Source organism: Oncorhynchus kisutch, linkage group LG14, assembly GCF_002021735.2.
Source record: "Oncorhynchus kisutch isolate 150728-3 linkage group LG14, Okis_V2, whole genome shotgun sequence".
In the NCBI taxonomy this organism is placed as follows: domain Eukaryota; kingdom Metazoa; phylum Chordata; class Actinopteri; order Salmoniformes; family Salmonidae; genus Oncorhynchus; species Oncorhynchus kisutch.
In genome coordinates, this window is record NC_034187.2 from 24,653,041 (window position 1) to 24,676,633 (window position 23,593).

The 23,593-nt window shown below is 42.5% G+C and overlaps 2 protein-coding genes across 6 annotated transcripts in view; one reads left to right on the plus strand and one right to left on the minus strand.

Moving 5' to 3' along the window:
- The first annotated feature begins 693 nt into the window (after window positions 1–693).
- Window positions 694–23,593, plus strand: part of brf1a (BRF1 general transcription factor IIIB subunit a) — a 58,547-nt gene continuing 35,647 nt past the window's right edge. The window contains exons 1-7 of one of the 2 annotated variants that reach the window (XM_020501266.2): window positions 694–969; window positions 1,590–1,818; window positions 6,025–6,105; window positions 10,201–10,374; window positions 15,757–15,788; window positions 16,710–16,782; window positions 23,082–23,231. In XM_020501266.2, coding sequence (XP_020356855.2) covers window positions 1,635–1,818; window positions 6,025–6,105; window positions 10,201–10,374; window positions 15,757–15,788; window positions 16,710–16,782; window positions 23,082–23,231 — 694 coding nt within the window. In that variant the 5' untranslated portion in view covers window positions 694–969; window positions 1,590–1,634. The remainder of the gene's footprint in view (window positions 970–1,589; window positions 1,819–6,024; window positions 6,106–10,200; window positions 10,375–15,756; window positions 15,789–16,709; window positions 16,783–23,081; window positions 23,232–23,593) is intronic. The other variant, XM_031788099.1, reaches the window with a different exon arrangement.
- On the minus strand, window positions 15,627–22,424 carry LOC109904121 (BTB/POZ domain-containing protein 6-B-like). 4 transcript variants are annotated; one of them, XM_020501269.2, is made up of 5 exons: window positions 22,333–22,424; window positions 19,405–19,678; window positions 19,119–19,209; window positions 18,903–19,021; window positions 15,627–18,477 (listed from the first exon to the last, which is right to left on the minus strand). In XM_020501269.2, the coding sequence occupies exons 2-5, from the start codon at window positions 19,587–19,589 to the stop codon at window positions 17,445–17,447; spliced, it is 1,428 nt and encodes a 475-aa protein (XP_020356858.1). In that variant the 5' UTR covers window positions 19,590–19,678; window positions 22,333–22,424; the 3' UTR covers window positions 15,627–17,444. The 4 variants fall into 4 exon arrangements, with proteins under 4 accessions (XP_020356858.1, XP_020356859.1, XP_020356857.1 ...); XM_020501270.2 differs by lacking the exon at window positions 22,333–22,424 and adding an exon at window positions 19,926–20,282; XM_020501268.2 differs by lacking the exon at window positions 22,333–22,424 and adding an exon at window positions 19,899–20,282.

Genomic DNA, 23,593 nt, shown 5'->3' on the forward strand with positions numbered 1-23,593 from the left:
GCGGTCTAAGGCACTGCATTTCAGTGCTAGAGACAACTACAGACGTCACTACAGACAACCTGTTTCGAATCCAGGCTGTATCACAACCGGCTGTTATTGGGAGTCCCATAGGGCGGCGTACAATTGGCCCAGCGTCGTCCGGGTTTGACCAGGGTGGGCGGAATTCTAAATAAGAATTTGTTCTTTACTGACTTGCCTAATTAAATTACATTTAAATAAATGTAAATATAAGATCATTCTTTTCAGCACTTGTCCCTATGACTGGATAATAATCAATAAAAAATATATAAAACTGGAGCCTGCAAGACTTGATTTGTGGAGTGTGGTGTCAAAAAAGTATATCTTATGTTTAGAATGAGGTTATGATGACACTGAAAAGAAAGATGTCAAGTCACAAGAAAAGGATTTAGGGTCGTGTCTCTTTAAAAATGTCAGTCCATTGCATTCAGTGATATAACTGTGTACATGGGTCGCTATCATGTGGAGCTAAAAGGGGGTGTTTGTAGTAGCAGTTTGATATTTTTTTAAGATTTTGAGTATTTTTTTCTTCATATACTGGATCAACAAATATCATTACCAATCACGTACGAGGCAGGAACATTCTCTGGTGGCACATTTCTATAAGAAAGGGATAGAGAATTATCACTACTGGGCATATCACCCTCGAAAATCAGTTTGGACCAATCCATTTCCCAAGCATGAAAACGCACATGTGGGCTTGGCAATGAGGTTACAAGAAGGATTGCAATGCATGGTAGTCTGTCTATCTTGTTACCTCATTGCAGTAAATAATGTGTGGTTTAGAATCCAAATAACAGTACATTTAGGCTATATACATTGTCTAGTCACTACAAAACATTTAAATAGATTTAGCTGACGCACTGGCTTGGAAATCTACTCGGGAGACTTGCTATCAGCTAAAGTTTGCTAGCCACATCGCTGTCAGCAGCATCGCCTTTGAATTGGCTGGTGCGTATTCATTATCCAGTATTTTCTCAACAATTCATCACCACCTTTTGGAAACCATGTTACCCATTAGGCTACACAGAATTATTTTTAATACCAAAACCTAACCTAGTAGATTGTAGAAAGTTTGCGGTCAGTGATTCCAACCCTCACTGCTATTGAAGATTTAGGACGGGGTCGTTATTTCATTCATCTAGGTACGAGATTAAACATGCGGAACAATCATTGACGGAAATGTCAAGCACATTAGACTAGTACAAGCGCATTTGACAGAAATGACACTTAAATGTACAGCAAACTAGTTAGATAAATGATCACCAAGCTTTGCCACGTAACGTTAGCTAGGGGTGTAGTGGCGCATTTATACCCCAAGCGTCCAGGGTCAGGTTACAGAGGATTTATGAAAGTGTTAGTTAGGCTATCATATTATTGTGATGGTAATTATTTCCAAACGTGATATGCAGTCACTCATGCAGTTTCAGTTGATTTAATTGTTGTTGGCAGTAGGTTATGCTTGTAGGCCACCACCTTTTGGCTGGAAGAATACATGACATGTGTAGATTTTTATGTAGCCAATAAATGCAACTCTTACAAAATGGGACTTCCACAAAAATGTGGCCCAGTTTCTTCTCTGTTCCCCAGGCTGAGCAGTGTGAGCAGACTTCACCATGAGTTCAAGAGTGTGTAAGAACTGTGGGGGCACAGACATCGATGTGGACCAGGCCAGAGGCGATGCGGTGTGCGTGGGCTGTGGCTCGGTCCTGGAGGACAACATTATCGTGTCCGAGGTCCAGTTCATGGAGACAGGAGGGGGCGGCTCCTCTGCTGTGGGACAGTTTGTAGCTGGAGATGGTATGTGCAGATGGATTGTAGGTTGGTTATAATGACAAGAGCTACATTATTCTGAGAGGTAGCCCATTCATAGATAACTACCTTTTAGTGCCTATTGATGACGGTATCTTCTTTTTTTAAGAGCCCTGATGCTTGCTCTAGACGTTAACACACATCACTCCTCGGTCCCTTTTGGAAGCATAAGGAACATGTCTTTCAAATCAGCACAAAATAATTACTACACACCTTTTATAGGGTTAGTGTTCCCACATGGCCAGATCTCCATGTTACAGCACTTGTTTACGAAAAACAGCCAGTGACCACCTGTGCTAATGCTCTGAACACCTGTGTGTTAACTTAACTCTGGAGGAAGTGTAGTTTGTCAACTGGAGGCACACACAGCGTATGGATCTGTGCAAATCAGATACAGTTAGCATGTATTTTTTTATTTTAAATAATATTTCTTGCTGATATGAAAGAAGGGTTATGTTTCAAAAGCGTTTAGCAAGCAATGATTGAAGTTTCTAAACGTTAAAACACAGCGTTGGAATTGTAGTTCACACAGAGCCAGCCGTGGAACCTTATGGAGAGAAGGGTTTTCGAGAGCTAAGAGACATTGCTTATAAGAAGTATAAAAAACTTTTATATCACTTTATTCCTGCAGTTTTTCATGACATTAAGTTAGTCACTTGGATTGCAGAATGGTATTTTTGCAGAGTACATGGCCCTGGCTAGTCTTTCCAGTAGCTGTGCGTGGGTGATATCTCTGAGGAAGCTAAGCCAGTAAGAAAGCCATATTACAACCGTTGTTGTCATATTTGCATTGTTTGCTCTAACCCATTCGTTCATACGCCACCGTGGTAAATTCAACTACATATTTGTTTCATCACCAAACCGAATAGCGACATCTGTCATGTGAAGTCAACAAAGCAAATATTGCATGTTCCAAACAGTTATGACCTGCAGCACTGAGTTGGCAAGTCAGCACAAAGACAACAGGAGCACTGCATCCGCTATTCCACCACTATTTCAACTTAAACATTTAAACATCATGAAAACAAGGCTATATATACTAAGTTTAATACACTGAAAACAAACTAAAAGATGCCAATTACCAAAAGCAATTTATTCCAATCAATTAGGCTAAATATCATGTGGTTGTCCATGGTACTTATTTCTGTGTGCATGCGCAAAATGTTTTTGGACTCACCCTACGCCAATGCCATCCTCTTTCATGTTGGCAAAACGGTCTATGGCTCATACGGTACACTTACATTTTTTTGTCATAGGCTACCTAGCTAAAATGCTTGCTAGCCTAACTTCCTCGCATGGGCAACAATGGACCAGCTGAGTTAGCTAGTTATACTGAACAAAAATATAAACAAAACATGTAATGTTGGTCTCATGAGCTGAAATAACAGATCCCAGAAATGTTCTATACGGATAGATTATTTATCTCAAATTTAGTGTACACATTTGTCTACATCCCTGTTAGTGAGCAATTCTTCTTTGCCAAGATAATCCATCCACCTGACAGGTGTAGCATATCAAGAAGCTGATATTACAGGTGCATCTTGTGCTGGAACAATATAAAGCCACTCTAAATTGTGCAGTTTTGTCACACAAAACAATGCCGTAGATGTCTCAAGTTTTGAAGGAGTGTGCAATTGGCATGCTGACTGCAGGAATGTCCAACAGAGCTTTTGCCAGAGAATTGAATGTTAATTTCTCTCCCATAAGCTGCCTCCAATGTCTTTTTAGAGAATTTGGCAGTACGTCCAACCGGCCTCACAACCCCAGACCACGTGTACCCACGCCAGCTCGGGACCTGCACATCCGGCATTCTTCACCTGTGGGATTGTCTGAGGGGGAAGGAGGTTTATTTCTGTCTGTAATAAAGCCATTTTGTGCATAAAAACTAATTCTGATTGGCTGGGCCTGCCTCCCCAGTGGGTGGGCCTGCCCTCCCAGACCTACCCATGGCAGTGCCCCTGCCCAGTCATGTGAAATCCATAAATTAGGGCCAATTTATTTCAATTGACTGATTTCCTTCCATGAACTGTAACTCAGAAAAATCTTTGAAATTGTTGCGCGTTGGGTTTATATTTTTGTTCAGTATAGTTAACGTGAGCCTACTAGACTAATTCTAGGCTAGATATTGAACTTCAATCTTCTCAGGCCAGTGCCACAATATATTAATTTATGGTTAGATCAGAATCGTTGTCATAATCATTGGCCTGTACAGAGAATTAAGTAAAAACCAGAAGTCCAATCTCAATCCATGACTTGACTTTTTCCACATTTTGTTGTTACAGCCTGAATTTAAAATGGATTGGTGGCAAGGCCCTGCGATAGACTAGCGTTCTCTCCAGGTGGTGTACTTGTACATCAAGCTGCCTCGCACTACAGAAACAGGCATCCTGCCCTATGAGCTGTTCTGGCTCTCTCAAGCCAATGCTCGAAGTCTACTTACTACACAGAATACCCTATAATGTCAAAGTGGAATTATGGTTTGCATTTTTTTCTTCTTTAGTCAAGTATTCAACCCCTTTTGTTATGGTAAACCTAAATAAGTTCAGGAGTAAATATGTGCTTGAGTCACAAGTTCCATGGACTTGCTCTGTGTGCAATAATAGTGTTTAACGTGATTTCTTTAATGACCACCGTACATCACACATACAATTATCTGTAAGGTCCCTCAGTCGAGCAGTGAATTTCAAGCACAGATTCAACCACAAAGACCAGTGATGTTTTCAAATGTTTCGTGAAGAAGGCACCTATTGCTAGATTGGGGGGATAATAAAAAGCAGTCATTGAATATCTGAGTATTTTAGGCCGTCATTGTAAATAAGAATTAGTTAACTGACTTGTCTAGTTAAATAAATATAAATAATGAAGTTATTAATTACACTTTGGATGGTGTATCAGTACAGCCAGTCACTACATAGATGCAGGCGTCCTTCCTTACTCAGTTGCCAGAGAGGAAGGAAACTGAAATTTCACCATGAGGCCAATGGTGACTTTAAAACAGCATTTTAATGGCTGCAATAGGGAATTGAGTATGGGTCAACAGCATTATAGTTACTCCACAATACTAACCCAATTAACAGAAGGAAGCCTGTATATAACAAAAATATTTGAAAACCTGCATCTTGTTTGCAACAAGGCACACGAGTAATACAGCAAAAAATGTGGCAAAGCAATTAACCTTTTGCCCTGAATACAACGTGTTAAGTTTGGGGCAAATACAACACATTACTGAGTACCATTCTCCATTTCAAGCATTGTGGTGGCTGCATCATGTTATGGGTGTGCTTGTAATTGTTAACTATTGGGGAGTTTTTCAGGATAAGAAAGAAACCGAATGGAGCTAAGCACGGGAAAAATCCTAGAGGAATGACTGGTTGTCTGCTTTCCACCAGTCATTGGGAGAGGAAATTCAGCTTTCAGCAGGACAATAACCTAAAATACAAGGCCAAATCTACACTGGAGTAGCTTACCAAGAAGACAGTGAATGTTCCTGAGTGGCCGAGTGACAATTTTGACTTAAATCTGGTTGAAAATCTATGGCAAGACCTGAAAGTGGTTGTTTAGCAAGGATCAACAACCAATTTGACAGAGCTTGAAAAATGTTAAATGGAATAATGGGCAAATGTTGCACAATCCAGGAGTGAAGAACTCTTCGAGATTTACCCAGAAAAACTCACAGCTGTAATCGCTGCCAAAGGTGATTCTAACATGTATTGACTTAGAGGGTTGAATAGTTATCTAATCAAGATATTAGTGTTTAATTTTTCATACCTTTTTAACACATTTTTGAATTTATTTTCTATAAATCGTTGACAAAAAAAAGACAATTAAATCAATTTTAATCACAACAAAATGTGGAAAAGGTAAAGGGTAGTGAATACTTTGAAGGCACTGTAAGCATTTTGCTGGACCTGCTATAAGATCTGCTAAATTGTGTGATACCAGTATCGTGAAACTCGCTAGTACCGTGGAAAAGAAACAAAACATGAAGCAGATTTAACTTATTTAGGAAAACAGCCCTAATGTCATTATGTCATCCAGTCTCATATGTATTTATTTTCCAAGCTATAGCACACTATCTTACATACAGCCGGATTTTAAAGGAAGTATCGTCACAGCCCTACTGTTTTGTAAATGTTAAAGATTGCACTCCTGGTGTCGTGATGTAACGCTTCTCTCTTTCTCCTGTATTTATAGCCTCTGGAAGGAACCCCACTTTTGGGGAAGGGCTCTATACGGGCGTTGGAAGGGAGTCCCGGGCCCAGACCCTGCAGAACGGTGAGTTAACATTAGGGGTCACCACTTGCATTCCTAAAGCATTGGCGTGCATGCATCATAAGAGCTCATTACACTTACAGCAGGCCTAATCCTCAAATGTGGGTGCGCTAGGATATTAACCTTTGTTTTTAATGCTGTGTTTCATGATGTCTTGAAAGTAAAGCATTTAGTCTTATACTAGACAGATTAAACTGATGCCATCTGCTTTACATGGTCCTCATCCCCTCGTAAAGTGTCACCTGTATCGGGACCTTATTTCAGAAGCACAACAAACTTGGTAGGGACAACCCATTTCCTTTAATGTCCAATGAGAGATTAACAGGGTGTGTCTACAGCATTGCTTGGTTGGCACAAGCAAACATCCATCGCATGCTTGAATGCTCAGGAAAGGGCTGATGTCATACGTTTCCTTTGTCTGGTCGGACACATTCAGTCTGTGTTGCCTTTTTTTGATGATTTCCTGTTTGTTTAGTCACGTTTATTTGGAAGTTACTTTTACTCGGCCGTAAAATGTCAGTTATCTCCCAGTAACCTAATGTGAGTAGTCGTCTGTGGCTCCTGCTACTCCCATGGTACTGATGATCAATATAGTGCTGGCTAACTGCTAAGCAGGTGTGTGTGTGTGGCTTGCAAACATAGCACTGTCAGAGTGTGTCTGTAGGGGTTAGTCAGACTTTGTGGACGATGACTAATATATGTGTGTGAGAAGAACAGACGTATATAGATACAGCCGGGTGTGAGTTTGTATGGGGTAATAGGTCTGTCATGCTGCGGGGAGATATATAGTGTCTATGGAGCTCTGAGAGAACAAGAGTGGTGCTGTGAGGGAATGCTCTCCTCCATAAACATCCCAATTGTCTGGCCAGACCACCCTCTGCTCTCCCACCCACCCACCCACACTCTGATTAATGCAATCATCCTTCCCCACCAGCACGGCTCCCGCCTCCCCCGTCCCTACCCCCACTCTAACTCATCACGTCTCCTCACAATGACCAACACAGGTTCCTTTTCCCATTACTGGAGATATGTCCTGCATTTGACCCAAACTGCCTCAATATATCGCTAGTGTGGGGCTTTCCAATTGTATCCAGCTGTCACAATAAATGTACCGGATGATGCTGGTTGGGGTTTGGAAGATGCATAGACAAAGCTGTATAGAAATCAGGATATTTAGTTTGTCACAACTTGAGGAGGAGAGGGGAATGAGGAGGGAGTGGTATGAGTAGGGTTGCAAAGGGTCGGAAACTTTCTGGTAAATTTCTGGACATTTTCCGGAAATTTGCCATGGGAAGTTAAGGGAATTTTGCTTAAATTCATCAAAGTTAGCTGATAACAGTGAACCTTTGTTGGATACACAAGGGAATTCTAGGTCTTGTGGCATATTTTGGTCAAACTATCCCTAATTCAATGGAATTGCAACCCTCTACATGCACAGTGCATTCTTCGATCACAGCTGATTCTCAAGATCTTGCACACCAATGAGATGCTATTATGCCCACACTACTACACTGTCTGAGCCAAGGACTACATGCTTTCGTTTCTGGTAAGTTTTGTTTACAATACTGGGTGGGGTTAATATATTTTATGACATGCATGATTTTTTGTTAACTAGTAAATAGTAGCCTACAGCAAAGTGTGTTTAAATCATATCTAACTTGTTAACAATTTCTGCTAGTTAGTTTTTGCTACCATGTGGGTTTTTAGCTTGCTTGAGCCTGCTAACTGAGTGTTAATTCACCTGTTTCCATACATGTTTCATTTTAAAACAGTTATCTTACAAAGGAGTTGTTTAATCTACTTAACTATTTATATTTTTTCTAATCTTTACAGGAAAATGCCACAGGCCCTATCTGATGTGTGGATACATTTCACTGCAGCTAATGTAGGAGGAAAAGCTGTGTACATTTGAAAATACTGTGCCAAATCATATGTGAAGAATGCAACAAAGATGCAGAATCATCTGGCCAAATGCATAAAGTTCCCTCAGTACTCACAACAAGCAACCTCTGACAAAAGTCCCCCTACTTCTATTCAAGGTGAAAAAGATGATTCAGACACCTTATCCATAGCAACAACTCATGATCCTCCTGGAAACGAGTTTTTTTTTTTACTCAATGGCGCAATGTAGTCAGAGAAATGCTGATGAATGTCTTGCTCGAGCTGTGTATGCAACTGGTTCACCTCTGATGCTCACAGGCAATGTGTATTGGAAGAGATTTCTGAATGTTCTTCACCCAGCATACACCCCTCCAACCAGACATGCTTGACCTACTCATTTGCTGAATGCAGAGTTCAAGTGAAGGTCAAGCAAATCATAGAGAAAACAGACAGGATTGCAGTCATCTCTGATGGGTGGTCAATTGTTCGTGGGGAAGAGAAAATTAACTACATCTCCACCCTTCAACCAGTATTCTACAAGGGACAACCGACACACGGTTCTCTACATTGCAGATGAGCTGAATGCAGTCATCAATGACGTTGGACCACAGAAGGTATTAGCACTGGTAACAGACAATGCTGTGAACATGAAGGCTGCTTGGTCTAAAGTGGAGTCCTACCCTCACATCACACCCATTGGCTGTGCTGCTCATGCATTGAATCTGTTGTTCAAGGACATCATGGCATTGAAAACAATGGACACACTCTACAAGAGAGCCTTGGAAATGGTTAGGTATGTGAAGGGTCATCAAGTTATAGCAGCAATCTACCTCACCAAGCAAAGTGAGAAGAATAAGAGCACCACATTGAAGCTGCCCAGCAACACCCATTGGGGTGGTGTTGTCATCATGTTTGACAGTCTCCTGGAGGGGAAGGAGTCTCTCCAAGAAATGGCCATATCACAGTCTGCCGATATGGACAGGCCTATCAAGAGGATCCTCCTGGATGATGCATTTCGGGAGGGAGTGGTAAGCAGCCTGAAACTCCTGAAACCTATAGCAGTAGCCATTGCACGGATTGAGGGATACAATGCCATCCTGTCTGATGTTCAGACTCTGCTTGCAGATGTAAGAGAAGACATCCGTACTGCCCTGCCCACTTCACTGTCGCTCCAAGCAGAGGAAACTGCAGTTCTGGAATGTATCAAAAAGCGTGAAGACTTCTGCCTGACTTCTGCCCTCAGAGCGCAACTGGTCCTTGTTTGGGAACACACACACCAAAGCACGCAACAGGCTGACCAATACAAGGGTTGAAAAATTGGTGGCCATATGGGCAAATTGTAGGCTTTTTGAGCCTGACAACGAGCCATCCTCAAGGTTGGAAAGTGACAGTGAGGATGAGGCCTCAGAGTCTGATGTTCAAGAGGTGGACATTGAGGAGGTCCAGGGAGAAGACATGGAAGCCTGAGAGGAAGACAACCAAAGCTTTAGTTTCTAGACTATCATTTTACAGAAGTATGTTGAAAACGTTTTTGGGAGATGCGATGGGTCATTTGGGATCATTCAATATTCCCTTTTGTTGTTCAGTGAAATCCTCCCATGTGAAGTCAACTCATTTAAGTTCAATTTGTAACTAAACTTTTTTTAATTTCTATTGGCAGGATTTAATCATTTGAAATTGTCTACTTATTAGGTAAACGGTTTATGTTTCTGTCTCCATGTTATATGGTAAATATATCCAATGCAAAAAAATATCTACATTTTAAATGGTAGTAATATTAATTTGCATATATTCCTATGTGCAACCCTAGGTATATTCATATGTGCAACCCTAGGTATGAGTAATGCTGGTGATGTGCGGCTGCCCTATAATCTGAAGCAATCTGTTCAGCAAAGCAGGGGGAATATTTAATCACTAAGATGTTGCATTACCTCAGCAGCAGTAGTTTGCCACACACATCTTACGAGTACCTGTGTGTATTCACTGGGACATCTGATTGTGTATAATGTCTGAGTGTTTTCATGCAAAGTTAATCAGGAGAGCAAAGGACACACTGATTTTGAAACACCTGAACTGAACGTCAGGGTAATTGCAATCCCTGTCGTGTGTGGATCTTTGTCTACTCTGTTTATTATATGTCTTAAGTGCATATGATTGTGCGTCTGAGTGTGTACGACTTCGAACTGTGTGTAATAACATGTCTGTGTTTGTCTCCAGGGAGACGTCAGATCAACACACTGGGCCACCAGCTGCAGCTGAACCAGCACTGCCTGGACACAGCCTTCAACTTCTACAAGATGGCCGTGTGTAAACGCCTGACACGGGGTCGAAGGGTGGCCCACGTGGTGGCCGCATGCCTCTACCTGGTCTGCAGGACGGAAGGAACACCTCGTATCCTTATACACTGCAGAGAGGGGTGGTGGAGTAACAGGAAGGAGGGAAGGGGTTGATTTGAAAAAAGGGGAATGCAAAATGTTTATTCTACAACCAAATAGTTGTTACCATTATACACTATACGACCAAAAGTATGTGGACACCTGCTCGTCAAACATCTCATTCCAAACTCATGGGCATTAATATGGAGTTGGTCCCCCCCTTTGCTGGTATAACAGCCTCCACTCTTCTGGGAAGGCTTTCCACTAGATGTTGGAACATTTGCTGTGGAGACTTGCTTCCATTCAGCCACAAGACAATTAGTGAGGTCGGGCACTGATGTTTGTTGATTAGTTGGCATTCCAATTCATCCCAATGTGGTTGAGGTCAGGGCTCTGTGCAGGCCAGTCAAGTTCTTCCACACCAATCTCGACAAACCATTTCTGTATGCACCTTGCTTTGTGCATGGGGCGGGGTATTGTCATGCTGATACAGGAAAGGGCCGTTCCCAAACTGTTGCCACACAGTTGGAAGCATAGCGTTGTCTAGAATGTAATTGTATGCTGTAGCATTAAGATTTCCCTTCACTGGAACTAAGGGGCTTAGCCCGAACCATGAAAAACAGCCCCAGACTACTATTCCTCCTCCACCAAACTTTACAGTTGTCACTATGCATTCGAACAGGTAGCATTCTCCTGGCATCCGCCAAACCCAGAATCATCTGTCGGCCTGCCAGATGATTAAGTGTGATTCATCACTCCAGAGAACGAGTTTCCACTGTTCCAATGTCATCAAGCTTTACACTACTCCAGCCAACGCTTGGCATTGCACATGGTGATCTTAGGCTTGTGTGCTTCTGCTCAGTCATGGAAACCCATTTCATTAAGCTCCCGATGAACAGGTATTTTGCTGACGTTGCTTCCAGAGGCAGTTTGGAACTCTGTAGTGAGGACAGACCATTTTTACGCGCTACGTGTTTCAGCACTCAGCGGTCCAGTTTTGTGAGCTTGTGTGGTCTACCACTTATCGGCTGTGCCGTTGATGCTCCTAGATGTTTCACAATAACAGCACATACAGTTGACTGGGACAGAAATTTGACGAGCTGACTTGTTGGAAAGGTGGCATCCTATGACCGTGCCACGTCGAAAGTCACTGAGCTCTTCAGTAAGGCCATTCTACTGCCTATGTTTGTCTTTGGAGATGGCATGGCTGTTTGCTCAATTTTATACACCTGTCCGCAAATGGTGTGGCTGAAATAGCCAAATCCACTTATTTGAAGGGGTGTCCACATTCTTCTTGTCAACATACTTCTTGTGCATTTGAAAACTATTCAGACTCCTTCCCTTTTTGCCCATTTTTGTTACGTTACAGCCTTACTCTAAAATTGATTTTTAATTTTTTTTAAAAATTAAACTGTTTTTGCTTTGTCATTATGGGGTGTTGTGTGTAGATTGAGGGGGGGAAAACAATTGAATCCATTTTAGAATCGGGCTGTAACGTAACAAAATGTGGAAAAGGGGAAGGAGTCTGAATACTTTCCGAATGTACTAGGGCTGACCCCAGTGCATTCAAACGTATTTAGTCGAGCAGGAGCAAAAATAAATATATATTCTCTCATGGTGTACAAGATATGTCTGATTCGCGCTGTTGACTGATCCATTGTGGAGGTCGTGGGAATGGAACAGTCCAGTCTAAGATGGGCTACTGAAATTGTATATGGTTATATTACAAAAGAACAATGGTGCAACACTAATAAAATGAAGATTATTTTATAACATGCGCTTTTGTTGGATAGAGTTCGATGTCCACAGTTCTGAAACACATCAGTGCGCTGTTGAATTGGTGCCTAGACCATGTTGCTTTGTGCATAATAGCAAAGTTAACCAGCATATTGGTGTTGAGAACAATGCCGGAGGCAGCTGCAGGGTGAGGAGATGGTTTGGTATGATTTAGAAACTTGGGAACCAAGCTTGAGTTAGCAGTGGGGCCCTATCACCTTGACATGTTGAAATACTGTATCTTCACGCTTAGAATAAAAACCTCCAGGCTTGCGTCATAACTGTCAATTCATTGGGAAGAAAAAAAAGAATCCCATACGAATCATCCTCTGGAATAACTGACATTTCTTAGTAATAATTCCATATCCAATGTTCTAGTCCTGTGTGAATAGGTCTTTGGACACATGCATGCAATGCATACGTGTCACATAAAGAGCAAGGGTTGAGAGAATAGAGTTTTTCCTAAACAAATTATGAATTTCGGTAACAGAACTTTTTAGTCAAATGGCCATAATTATATTGCATCTTCAGCAACAAGGACAGCGCGATAAACACTTTGGTCTTTGGTGGTCGCTGCAGTAGGGAGGGGAGCGAGACAACGGGTGCCAGTCAGTCTTCTTTTTTTTCTCTTTTTTGTAACAACGCAGCAAGTCTGAGCCCGGCCCAGCACAATCAAATCAATTAATCAAACTGTATGCTTAAAGCATCAGACAATATAGTGAATGTGAATATAGTTGATTTGATTAACCTGTCTAGCGGAACCCCTCGCCAACAGCCAGTGAAAGTGCAGGGCGCCAAATTCAAAACAACAAAAATCTCAATTAAAATTCCTCAAGCATACAAGTATTTTACACAATTTTAAAGATAAAATTCTCGTTAATCCAGCCACAGTGTCTGATTTCAAAAAGGCTTTACAGCGAAAGCAACACAAATGATTGTTAGGTCACCACCAAGCCACAGAAAAACAGCCATTTTTTCTAGCCAAAGAGAGGAGTCCCAAAAAGCAGAAATAGAGATAAAAATGAATCACTAACCTTTTGATGATCTTCATCAGATGACACTCATAGGACTTCATGTTACACAATACATAAAGTTCATATTTATATAAAAAAATCTGAGTTTACATTGGCGCGTTACTTTCAGTAGTTCTAAAACATGCAGTGATTGTGCAGAGAGCCACGTCAAATTAGAGAAATACTCATAATAAATATTGATAAAGATACAACTGTTATACATGGAACTTTAGATAAACTTCTCTTTAATGCAACTGCTGTGTCAGATTTTTTTTAAACTTTACGGAGAAAGCAAACCATGCAATAATCTGAGTACAGCCTTTAGATAACAAAGTAGCCAAAAAGATATCTGCCATATTGGGTAGTCAACATTACTCAGAAATAGCATTTTAAATATTCACTTACCTTTTCTGACCTTCATCAGAATGCACTCCCAGGAATCCCAGTTCCACCATAAATGTTTGATTTGTTCGATAATGTCCATTTATGTCCAAATAGATTCTTTTGTTAGGGTGTTTGGTACACAAATCCAAAAGCGGGTTCAGGTCGCGCCGAACGTCGGATGAAAAGTTCAAAAAGTTCCGTTACAACCCGTAGAAACATGCCAAACTAAGTATGGAATCCATTTTTAGGATGTTTTTAACATAAAATTGATGTTCCAACCGGAGAATTCCTTTTGTCTGTTGAAATGCAATGGAACGAGAGCTCTCTCGTGACCGCGCGTCATGAGACCGAGGCTCTCTGCCAGACCACTTACTCAAACTGCTTTTATGAGCCCCTCCTTTATAGTAGAATCCTCATTCAAGTTTCTAAAGACGGTTGACATCTAGTGGAAGCCTTAGGAAGTGCAACATAACGCTGTATCTGCAATAGGGGCTCAGTTTAAAAAAAAACTACAAGCCTCAGATTTCCCACTTCCTGGTTGGATTTGTCTCAGGTTTTCACCTGTCATATGACTTCTGTTATACTCACAGACCTCATTCAAACAGTTTTAGAAACTTCAGTGTTTTCTATCCAATACTACTAATAATATTCATATGTTAGCATCTGGGACAGAGTAGCAAGCAGTTTACTCTGGGCACCTTATTCATCCAAGCTACTCAATACTGCCCCCATGTCACCAAGAAGTTAAAACACATAGGATGTGTCAATATATGGAAAAATACACATTTAAAAATATCAACCAATCAATTGGTTGAAAGAACAGACGACTCTTGGTCGACTAAGATTTCTTTTTTAGTCGGGGACAGCCCTAGAATGCACTGTATGTAGTGTATATATGCAGCTGTAGCATCAATCTCCAGGAGTTGTAGTCGTTTTCGACATGACTTGTGGCCATGTGTTTCACTCAATACCCATTTCTGTACTGTCCTAATGTTAAGCAGATCAGCTTTTTATATCCCATTTGTACGGCTGTTGGTTTATCGTTTCCTGTCATTGACTGAGTATGATGTGGTTATGTAACAGCCGGTGGTTTCACAGGAAGGGCAGGGGACAGTTTTATCTGCTTGAACAAGAGGATGGAGGGAGCAGAGCAAAGCCTTTCCCATTACAATGTTTACGTGGGTCGTGGGTGAGGGTTGGATAAAGTAACCATGGCTCCACTCCACTTCCTTTTCCACAGTTGGGGAAAACGATCTGTAGAACTTTCACAGAGGACTGGAATGAGGAGTAGAGAAAAAGGAATCAAGAGGCAAACATTGTTCAGTGTCTAGCAGCTGAAATGGCATGGCGCTCAGTGAAGGGACATCTGGATATTTGCAATGATTGCTCAGGGGGCCCTCAATTAAATGCTTGTTAATACATTTAATGGGATCATTCCCACAGGTGCTGTTGTTGGGAAGGGCCAGGTTATGGTCACATTCATGACCTTGATGAATTACAGCCAAGTATTCACGTCAAAATGAAAACTCCACACGTTTTACATGCAGGGCTAGGAAGTAACCTCCCTCCTTCCCCATACTACTGAAATGGTAAAACAGGATTCTTGTGGCAACTGTTATCTCTGAGAAAATCAACTGCACAGAGGGGCTTGTTTTCATTATTATGATGACTTGTCTGTAATCTCATATCGAGACTGTATGATTATCTTTTCCATTTCAGTGGTGACCATAATCCCATTGTGAGGCTTTTTAAAAAGGGTTGTCGCTAATCCACTTTACCCGCCCCTGGACACGTGCACCTGTCGCCACAGAGACTGATACAGGGGCTGTTGGTCACCAGGAGACAAGTGTCTCCAGAGGCTGATTGGTGGTGCGGGGGGGGGGGGGGGGGGGGGGGGTTCAGAGGTTAAAGGGGGTGGTTCAGAGGTTAAAGGGGGTGGCTGATTCTCCAGAAGCTGTTGCTCAGTATATGTAGAAATGCTGCTGGCCTGAGGTGACACGTTAAATTAATGTACACTGTTGGCTGCACCAGAAGTTATCCTGAAAATGTATTTCATATTCTAACGTCTAATATTGTATTAATGAATGCTGGTTAGGAAGTTTGAAATACTTTTTATTGAAAATAATAAACACACTTGGCTGTACCATTTGCAGAGAATGGAAACCCAAATTATGTAATTGTGTACTATCCTGTGGTTTTGATTTAACCCCCCCCCCCCTTTACAGACATGCTGCTTGACCTCAGTGACCTCCTGCAGGTGAGTTTCCAATGAGTAGGCCTACACTAATTTTTCTCCTTTTTTTCAACTCGCTGAGTGTTTGCACCACGACGTTGACATTTAGCCCTTTTTTAAATATGTTTTATTAATAAAAACCCCTTCTGAAATATAATTGAACAGTCCGATACATCAAGGATGTTTATTTTTTAAGTATACACAATCCCACACTGACCATGATATAACATCCAACAAGATGGAAGTTGGCTTATGCATTATGTTGAGCTTTTTAACTAAAGCCAAGGACTGTATAAATATAGGCCCACATTTTTTCTGTGTATAAAGTCAGTGTTAAGGTGGAGGGACATTTCTCAGACACAGCTGGTCAGTTGTATTTTTATGCTCTCAGCTGTCCTTGGAAGAGCTGACCCTACCCCCTGGTATTTGAAGGGTAGGAGTGTGCTATCCGGTCAAGGATCAGTGTGCTATGGGTAGATATTCCACAAATCCACAGTTTGTGGTGCCCCACCCAGGCCAGTGATCACTGCCCTCCTCTCCCACGGGAAGGCATTGTGATTCACCTGCCATCAACTCATCAAGCTATGAATCTGCTGTGTAGTGCTAGGGTTAAGAACCAAAGCATGCACCCAGGGTGGGCCCCAGGACTTGTTTGGGAAACGCTGCCCTAAGGTCTGGAGCGTTAGCCGGAAAGAATGAGATGGTCGGAGATCAAACTAGAGCTTTAGTCTGCCCCTGTTCTGGAGAATCGGTGGGCTTTCTAGATAGTACGCCAGTTTAGCATTGAGTTACACTTACTAGACCAGATTTGATCACGAGCTACTCAATTGTTAAGTAACTCTGGATCATGTTATGAGGACATTGTGGACTTGACAGGGTGGGTTTCAGTGAAAGTTGCACTACCCTCCTGTATTTCTGCTCTTAATTCTCTTTTCCCTCCCTCAGGTAAATGTTTACGTCCTGGGTAGAACCTTCCTGGTCCTGGCCAGAGAGCTCTGCATCAATGCCCCCGCCATAGGTACCTACCATCTCCCTGCAATACTCCCTGTGTTATTGTAAACAAAGAACCATACTGTTGAATGTCTTTTTTGGAGGAATGCTGTTTTAAGTGTTGTCTTGCTACTAAGAACCAAACCTATTTACCACTTATTAAAAGTGGTCAAATTAGAGACTTTGCCCCAACAAAGGCGTCATGAAGGGTTGACCACATCACTTTTACCAACCTGCCTGTAGCACTCATCTGTGTACCTAGAGGGTGCTCTAACAACAAAATAACCCCTCAAACAAATTTCACACATGCAAGCGAGTTATATAATGATGAGCAGCAACATCTGTGGCTTATCTCGCATAACTTTTATGATTTTCTGCAGGTTCATAAGCTCTCGCACAGAACATCAGGATTGATCAGCATCAAGCTGCAAACCATATAACCGTACTTTATGTACAAAAAAAAACATTGCAGAGGCTGTCCACATGTGCAATACGACTTTTTACAAGGGACTGCTCTTTGCAGTTAATAATTAAAATACGTTTAAAATAAATAACAGCATTCCTTCACTTAAAAATAGTATTTTGTTTAGTGACATACCGTAGTGTCTTAATGCTACATTATTTAGAAGGCTTAAACACATGGATGTACAGTCCATATGTCCTCTACTTGTCCGTTATGACCAGTTCAGTTTATGCATAGAATACCAGCTCTGGGATCTGTCCCCCCTGCACCCCAGTCCCGTTGGTACTGTCTGAGGAGCACTGGAACTGAAATGTCACTTTTCCACACTGTACCTCTGTCATGCCCTCCTGGCCGAAATAGCTCAGCTCATTCCCGTCCAGCACGGCACTCACCGTATAGAAGACATCCTGCTCCACCTGAACCGGGTTTTCAAACCATACAGAAAATGTACTGCTTGATCCGTCCGATACAAACTTGGTCAGGTTCTGTGCTAGGGTCACCCGTTGACGCTTCAGTTCAATCTTGACACTGTACTCTGCCTTCCCACCACTTGACCCGTACAGGCCCAGTCCAGCAATAAAGATCCGCTTGTCCACTGCGAACTGGATGCTGTCACAGCGGCCCCTGTAGCGCCACTGGTTGCTCCGGTAGGCTGACGACTGGAAGCGGTGGCACTTCTGGGGTGCCAGGCCCTGCCTCTGTGCCAGTGGGAAGTCCAATTTGGGCTTGGTGGCCGCTGTGTACCACAGGAAGACGTCATGCGTCTCCTCCAGTGTCAGGATGTCTGACTGGGCTGCCCCATCAGCGAACTCTTCCAGGGTCATAGTGGGGATGCGCACCAGGTAGAGTGCCTTGCCCAGGACAGATCTCTTGTTGCGGGTGGTTTCTCCCAGTCCTTGCCTCTTACACTCTGCTGTGGCCCAACTCATGACAGCATCAAAGACCACCACCTCCTTGGTGTTGAGGGTCTCTCTCTGCAGGATGATCTCCAGGGTCTGCAGGTCAATCTCACAGAAGCCCTCTGCGCCCAGGGCCAGCTCTGCCTGCGCATCAATCACCTCCCAGCAGCGCCGTGTCAGCTCAGGCTCCTCAAACAGACGGCTCTGGGACAGCAGCACACAGGCGTTCTTGGCCTCCAGGCTAGTCTCCAGGAAGCTGACGCAGGCCTTGGCCAGGGCGGGTACAATGTACTTCTTGGCAGCGTACAGGGTGGCCAGCACGGTGTCAGCCTCCAGGTCTATTGCATCACTGTACATGTACCTGAAGGGGACAAAATGGAGGAATAGAATGAGATTCTAGTTTAGTAAAGAAGGCAAATCGCCACGTGGAGAATTCATGACGGCTATTCCTTCTAGGAAAATAGGATGTGGACTTGGCACAGCTTCCACTATTCTCCCAAGTGGATAAAAAGCAGCAACGTTTCATTGCATTGGCGTGGATGACGAATTGTTATAGTATGAACAAAAAGTAATTATCCTCTAGACTGCTTATTCCTTCTGGGTAAATCATTGGCTTTGAAAGAGAAATGTTTCAAGATGAACAAAGAGCAAAGAAACAAGCAATTCCAGTTCTCTACAGTGCTCCCTGTGCCCTTTGATCTAGCATTTTGACACTTGTCTTGCTTTGAATTTATTTTGAAGTGACATTGTGCTGGTCATGTTTAATATGAGTAGTGAGTGGCTTACTTCAGCAGAATTAGAAAAGCAGCAGGTTCTACATCTGGGATATGGATTTCGGACGATTCCTCTGCAAGATCCCCGTAAAACATGGCACAGAAGACTGAGCTACCCACTGCCAGCACATACTGGAGGGAAAGAAAACGGACACATGATTAGTCACTCATCATAGGCGTGATGGTTCAGAAAAGTCAACTTATTTCTCCAAATAGAGAGGGAGCTTACCTTGTGCGCTGGCACTTTCTTAGATTCACCGAAGGGACCAACAATGAAATGGATATCGGCCATGAGTTCATTGTTGAACATCAAGGCGTTCCTAGAAGGGAGGAAATTTGTCAATAAGATATGACAACTTGGGCTATTCCATAAAAGGCTTTTGCAAGACAATATAACCTGCCCTACACAATGGAGCATTATAAAGTGTGATTCCAATTATGGACATTGACTTGGTTTACAATAGCCATATTTGAACTAAATCGAAATAATTTGATATAAGTAAGAAGCTGAGTACCTCTCCCGTAGCGTGGGGTGCGAGGACTGCCAGCTCGGAGGTTCGACGTTGTTGTTGTTTATGTTTTGCTGGGTGGTCGGTGTTGTTGCAGTGGTTGTTGACTGGGTGACCTGCACATTGCTTTTCTTGTCAGTGCCGGTCACCGTAGTACCGTTGTTGGTCGCAGGGTACAGTTCTGCAGCCATCTTCTTCTTCAGGGACAGGGTTAGAATCTCATAGCATACTGGTAACCTGCTTGTGTGTTTCCCAGTCGTTTTAGACTTTTTCAGTGTTTCTGGAAGTAAGAGTAAAAAAGTCAGACACTTCATGATCCGACCATGATGGAGCAACCTGCAATCTGCCGTTGGCATCGGCACACAAAGCGTTGGCCCTTTCCCTAAAAATAAACCACGAACTCCAGGATCTACTATTAATCTGCGTTGACAATTGATACACAAATCGTGACCTTTAGATGCAAATGTTGCATAAATTCAGCGATTAAGAAGTCTACGAACCCCGAATCAATTGTAAGAGAAACATACAAAATATCCGTCCAGTGATTGAGGTTGTATAACAAGTTCAAGCAGTATACTCCTTTCTCATTTCATCCTCTATTGCCACTGAGCTCTCCCCGAAACGTATTGTTTCCCTTTTTTGAGCTGATGGTAAATACAGATCATCGTTGCTCGCTTGGAGTTCGCTGTTTTCCTGCGCAAATCCTGGCAGATGTTTTTCTCAAAGCTACTTATCAACGAGGAAAAGGCGCGGGTTCCTCTTTAGCTGATGTGTGGATACGATGTGAATTGTAATTTGTCGGGTCTGGCGTTTTAGTTGCAGTGAATTTTTTTATTTTATTTGATATAATCATCTCGGACGCCCAGCTCGCTGCCAACAACAAATCAGATTTACGCATACCGTCAACGTCAGAAGCGCCTCCTCCAAGCCTCTGACCAGCTCTCGCTAATGCTGCGTTTGTAACTAAGTGGGAGGTGGTAATTTACCAGTTGTGAAGTCGTAAATACCAGTTGGATGCATTCACGTGCTTTGAAGTAATTGAGAAACGCCAATTGGCTAATGGCCAACAAGCAATATAAACCATGAACTAAAAGTACACCTATCATGTTTGTAAACAAATTAGAGTTAAAATACCATATTAATAGATTGGTTTGTATAAATGTTTTGTTGTATTTAACTGCCGAAAATGCTGTTATCAAGCTCAAATTTTATTTGTCACAGCAGATGTTAATGCGAGTGTAGCGAAATGCTTGTGCTTCTAGTTCCGACAATGCAGTAATAACCAACGAGTAATCTAACCTAACAATTCCACAGCTACTACCTTATACACACAAGTTTAAAGGGATAAAGAATATGTACATAAAGATATATGAATGAGTGATGGTACAGAACGGCATAGGCAAGATGTAGTAGATGGTATCGAGTACAGTATATGAGATGAGTAATGTAGGGTATGTAAACAAAGTGGCATAGTTTAAAGTGGCTAGTGATACATGTATTACATAAAGATGCAGTAGATGATATAGAGTACAGTATATACATATACATATGAGATGAGTAATATAGGGTATGTAAACATTATATTAAGTGGAATTGTTTAAAGTGGCTAGGGATACATTTTTTACATCAATTTCCATTATTAAAGTGGCTGGAGTTGAGTCAGTATGTTGGCAGCAGCCACTCAATGTTATTGGTGGCTGTTTAACAGTCTGATGGCCTTGAGATAGAAGCTGTTTTTCAGTCTCTCGGTCCCTGCTTTGATGCACCTGTACTGACCTCGCCTTCTGGATGATAGCGGAGTGAACAGGCAGTGGCTCGGGTGGTTGTTGTCCTTGATGATCTTTATGGCCTTCCTGTGACATCGGGTGGTGTCGGTGTACTGGAGGGCAGGTAGTTTGCCCCCGGTGATGCGTTGTGCAGACCTCACTATCCTCTGGAGAGCCTTACGGTCGTGGGCGGAGCAGTTGCCGTACCAGGCGGTGATATAGCCCGACAGGATGCTCTCGATTGTGCATCTGTAGAAGTTTGAGTGCTTTTGGTGACAAACCGAACTTCTTCAGCCTCCTGAGGTTGAAGAGGCGCTGCTGCGCCTTCTTCACAACGCTGTCTGTGTGGGTGGACCAATTCAGTTTGTCCGTGATGTGTACGCCGAGGAACTTAAAACTTACTACCCTCTCCACTACTGTCCCGTCGATGTGGATAGGGGGGTGCTCCCTCTGCTGTTGCCTGAAGTCCACAATCATCTCCTTTGTTTTGTTGACGTTGAGTGTGAGGTTATTTTCCTGACACCACACTCCGAGGGCCCTCACCTCCTCCCTGTAGGCCGTCTCGTCGTTGTTGGTAATCAAGCCTACCACTGTGGTGTCGTCCGCAAACTTGATGATTGAGTTGGAGGCGTGCAAGCTAATTTCCTTAGTAGGTGATGTTAGCATGTAGGAGAAGTAGGAGCTCAGGATGATAGACGAGTTCTCAACTAGTAATTACCAGTTGGAGGATTTTTCTATTGAAATTTTCCTGTCCTATATGGTCAATTCCCACTTGGTTACGAATGCAGCATTAATTCAATGCGCAGTCCAAATATGGACATTAAGCATCGGACTGAGATCTGAGATGTTGTTTATTTCCAACTCAAAAAAATATATATCCACGTCCTTGTTTCTGATGTAAATGATACATGTATTTAAATGACCGATTATAGCCTATGCGTAATCACTGCTTAATTTGGATTTAAACCATTCGTAATTTAATGTCCAATTGGTTTACTTTTGTAATATCTCCACTCGTCAGAAATGAGAAAGTTTGATGCAGAATTAGTTGAGCTTTGTTTGATCCTGTTTTGCATTGTTTAAATAACATCAGCCGCACCACTTTATTTCCACTGGATGCAAGCCACGAGCAAAAGCTTTGACAGCAGAAGACCGCACTTATGTTTACCTTGGCTGAATGTTGGCGCGTTAGATTAGAGGGGACCGTTCCTGAAGTTTGCTTTGTAGAGACTTGACTAGAGCCAGCCCAGGAGACATGTTAGATTTGGAGATGGGGGTTGGGCTCCTACCATATCCTATTACCAGCAGCCTGCTCTACCCGGAGTGCATTCAGCAGGATGCAACGTTTTGGAACGTTCAGATATAGCCTATTTCTTTGTAGAGAAAAATATCCCTCCCTAACAAGTAGAATAAGGAATCATGTCAGCTCTATTCATGGCATTTTTATATGCAACGTTTGGCAACTGAATGTATTCCAGCTTTCCAACAGAAGGCTCTGCCACTGCCAAATGGGTCATTTGATTCTACAGTATTAATCTTAACTTGTATAGTGCTTTTCATTACAGAAAATAATCAGTGCATAAAAAGGAGAAACGACACATTTAAATTGACATGGAGATTGAATGTCACTAGTTTGCTTCGGATGATGGAAAGGCAGGAGTTAAGGTAGTTTGGATTGCAAATGCAATGTAGAAGTATTCATCCTTATTGGTCACAATGTGTTCCACTGGGAATAATATGAGTATATCCAATAATATTGACTTTTTCATTAAAGAAGACACATCACTTTCTGATCAATGTCTACAGAGTTGTAAACAGTACCCTGCTGTACACCATTTAGACATCTGCAATTCATATATTAGCATAATAATGTTGCTTGTCTGGGTTGGATCTCAGTTTCTCAATCTCCCATTCCAGACCCCTGCCTGTACATCCCTCGCTTTGCCCACATGCTGGAGTTTGGAGAGAAGAACCATGAGGTGTCCATGACAGCACTGCGACTGCTGCAGAGGATGAAAAGGGACTGGATGCACACGGGACGGAGACCCTCAGGACTGTGTGGCGCAGGTAACAATGAGCTCAGGTAAACCACACCACAGGTTACCACCACAATCGCAGGTAGGCTAGTCCTTATCATGAATAACAGAAACTACAGGTAACCATGTCTACTGGTATCGCTCACAACAGGGATCTGTAATCATAGCTCAGATCATGCGAACTTCGATCATAGGTGACCCCCTAATCACAGGTAACACTCATAAGTAGCCACAGAGGCTCCAATTAGTGACAATGTACTACAGTCTGTTCCCTACTTACTTGACCTGAACAGAACACTCCCTGCTTAGATGTATTACTGGCAAGACATCCTGAAACTGAAGAACCAACTTCCCCAGGCATGTGGACATTTATGTTCCTGGTTCCACTTTTCT

Bases quoted from the DNA above. Each gene is read 5' to 3' on its own strand.
- LOC109904121 (XM_020501267.2), bottom strand. From the start codon at position 19,754: ATGCCAACGGCAGATTGCAGGTTGCTCCATCATGGTCGGATCATGAAG. The intron at 19,210-19,404 runs GTACTCAGCTTC...CCTCCCTTCTAG, and splicing joins CACCCCACGCTACGGGAGAG to GAACGCCTTGATGTTCAACA. The intron at 18,478-18,902 runs GTAAGCCACTCA...TGTCCCCTTCAG, and splicing joins GCTTTTCTAATTCTGCTGAA to GTACATGTACAGTGATGCAA.